The sequence below is a fragment of the Vollenhovia emeryi genome, unplaced genomic scaffold (assembly GCF_000949405.1).
Source record: "Vollenhovia emeryi isolate VEMERY1.0 unplaced genomic scaffold, V.emery_V1.0 DF939560.1, whole genome shotgun sequence".
Taxonomy (NCBI): domain Eukaryota; kingdom Metazoa; phylum Arthropoda; class Insecta; order Hymenoptera; family Formicidae; genus Vollenhovia; species Vollenhovia emeryi.
Genome location: NW_011966806.1, coordinates 32,084 through 33,276, shown reverse-complemented (window position 1 = coordinate 33,276; position 1,193 = coordinate 32,084). Strand labels below are relative to the sequence as shown.

General features: G+C 33.0%; 1 protein-coding gene across 1 annotated transcript in view; it reads left to right on the top strand.

Annotated features, from left to right (window-relative positions):
- The first annotated feature begins 695 nt into the window (after positions 1–695).
- The window catches only part of LOC105557224 (synaptotagmin-1-like), an 8,329-nt gene continuing 7,831 nt past the window's right edge, over positions 696–1,193 (top strand). Inside the window, exon 1 of the mRNA XM_012004412.1 lies at positions 696–1,067. Coding sequence (XP_011859802.1) covers positions 807–1,067 — 261 coding nt within the window. The 5' untranslated portion in view covers positions 696–806. The remainder of the gene's footprint in view (positions 1,068–1,193) is intronic.

The following is a 1,193-nucleotide window of genomic DNA, read 5'->3' as shown; positions in this document are numbered from 1 at the left end:
TTTGGCTTTACCTTCTTCGTTTTCGATTCATGCATATCCCCACGCACTTCCGTTAATGTAGTTATATATAGTTATTCAAGGGTACTCCCATCTCCTTCACAAAAGCAAATATTTGTTTTCTGAAACCAAACGTACATATATGTCACAACTATGTTACATAATTAAACTGTATAATTAAACGAAACGATGTATACTTACAGTGTTGAAAACATTTTGTCATGCACCCGTAGGTGCACCTCTAACGTCACAAACTTAGACATTGTGTCTTGCAAACGTTCCAATTCGTTTTATATATCTCGCACCATTATGGATAATGTTTCAACGTTTTCGGTAAACTCCGTCACGTTGGTGTTTATTGCTTCCGTCAACACCATCAGATTATACAGTTGCTCCATTCTTTGCACAAAGACAACGCCTCGAGAATTTTATAACTTGAAACCTTTACGCACAAAGTAGACGCTTCCAGATTTTTTTTGACTTTGACAGATCTAATACGTTTAACGATGTATTTATACCGTTCAGATCGGAGAATTTCCGGCGATATGTAACACTTTATCGTCATAGTCTCATCAAACGGATATATAACGTCAACGTCTAATCAAAAGGATATTGCGAAACGTAGGTATGGGTGACAATTTGTAACACTTTTATTATCGTAGACCAACGACTAATCGAAAGGATATAACGTCACCGTCTAATCGAAAGGATATTGTGAAACGTACGGATTCATACCATTCAAATTGTGATATTTGCGACGATTTGTAACACTTTCATCGTCATAGACCAACGCCTACTAACCCTAATATATGTATATTTATTCATGTTCATGGAGGAAAAATTTTTTATCAGAACATAAAAAACTTCTATCAAGAAATTGCTTTGTTTCGCTTTTCGATAATTATTTTAATTTACAGGAATGGACATTAGACATTGCTGCGTATGATCATGACAGATACGCAAATCATACAGAATTGTGTTCACTTAAGGTATCAGTGAAAGATATGAAAAAAATATTTTACAGTCCGGAGATTCATATGTTCAATTATAGAATGAAGCCGTCTTATCAGGTGATGTAATATTAATAATGCATAATATTAGAAAATTTAATGATGCATAAAATTAGGACAAATTTAAATAACGACTTAGAAATAATAGATAATATATAAACATTTGAAAACGAATAAAAATAAGAT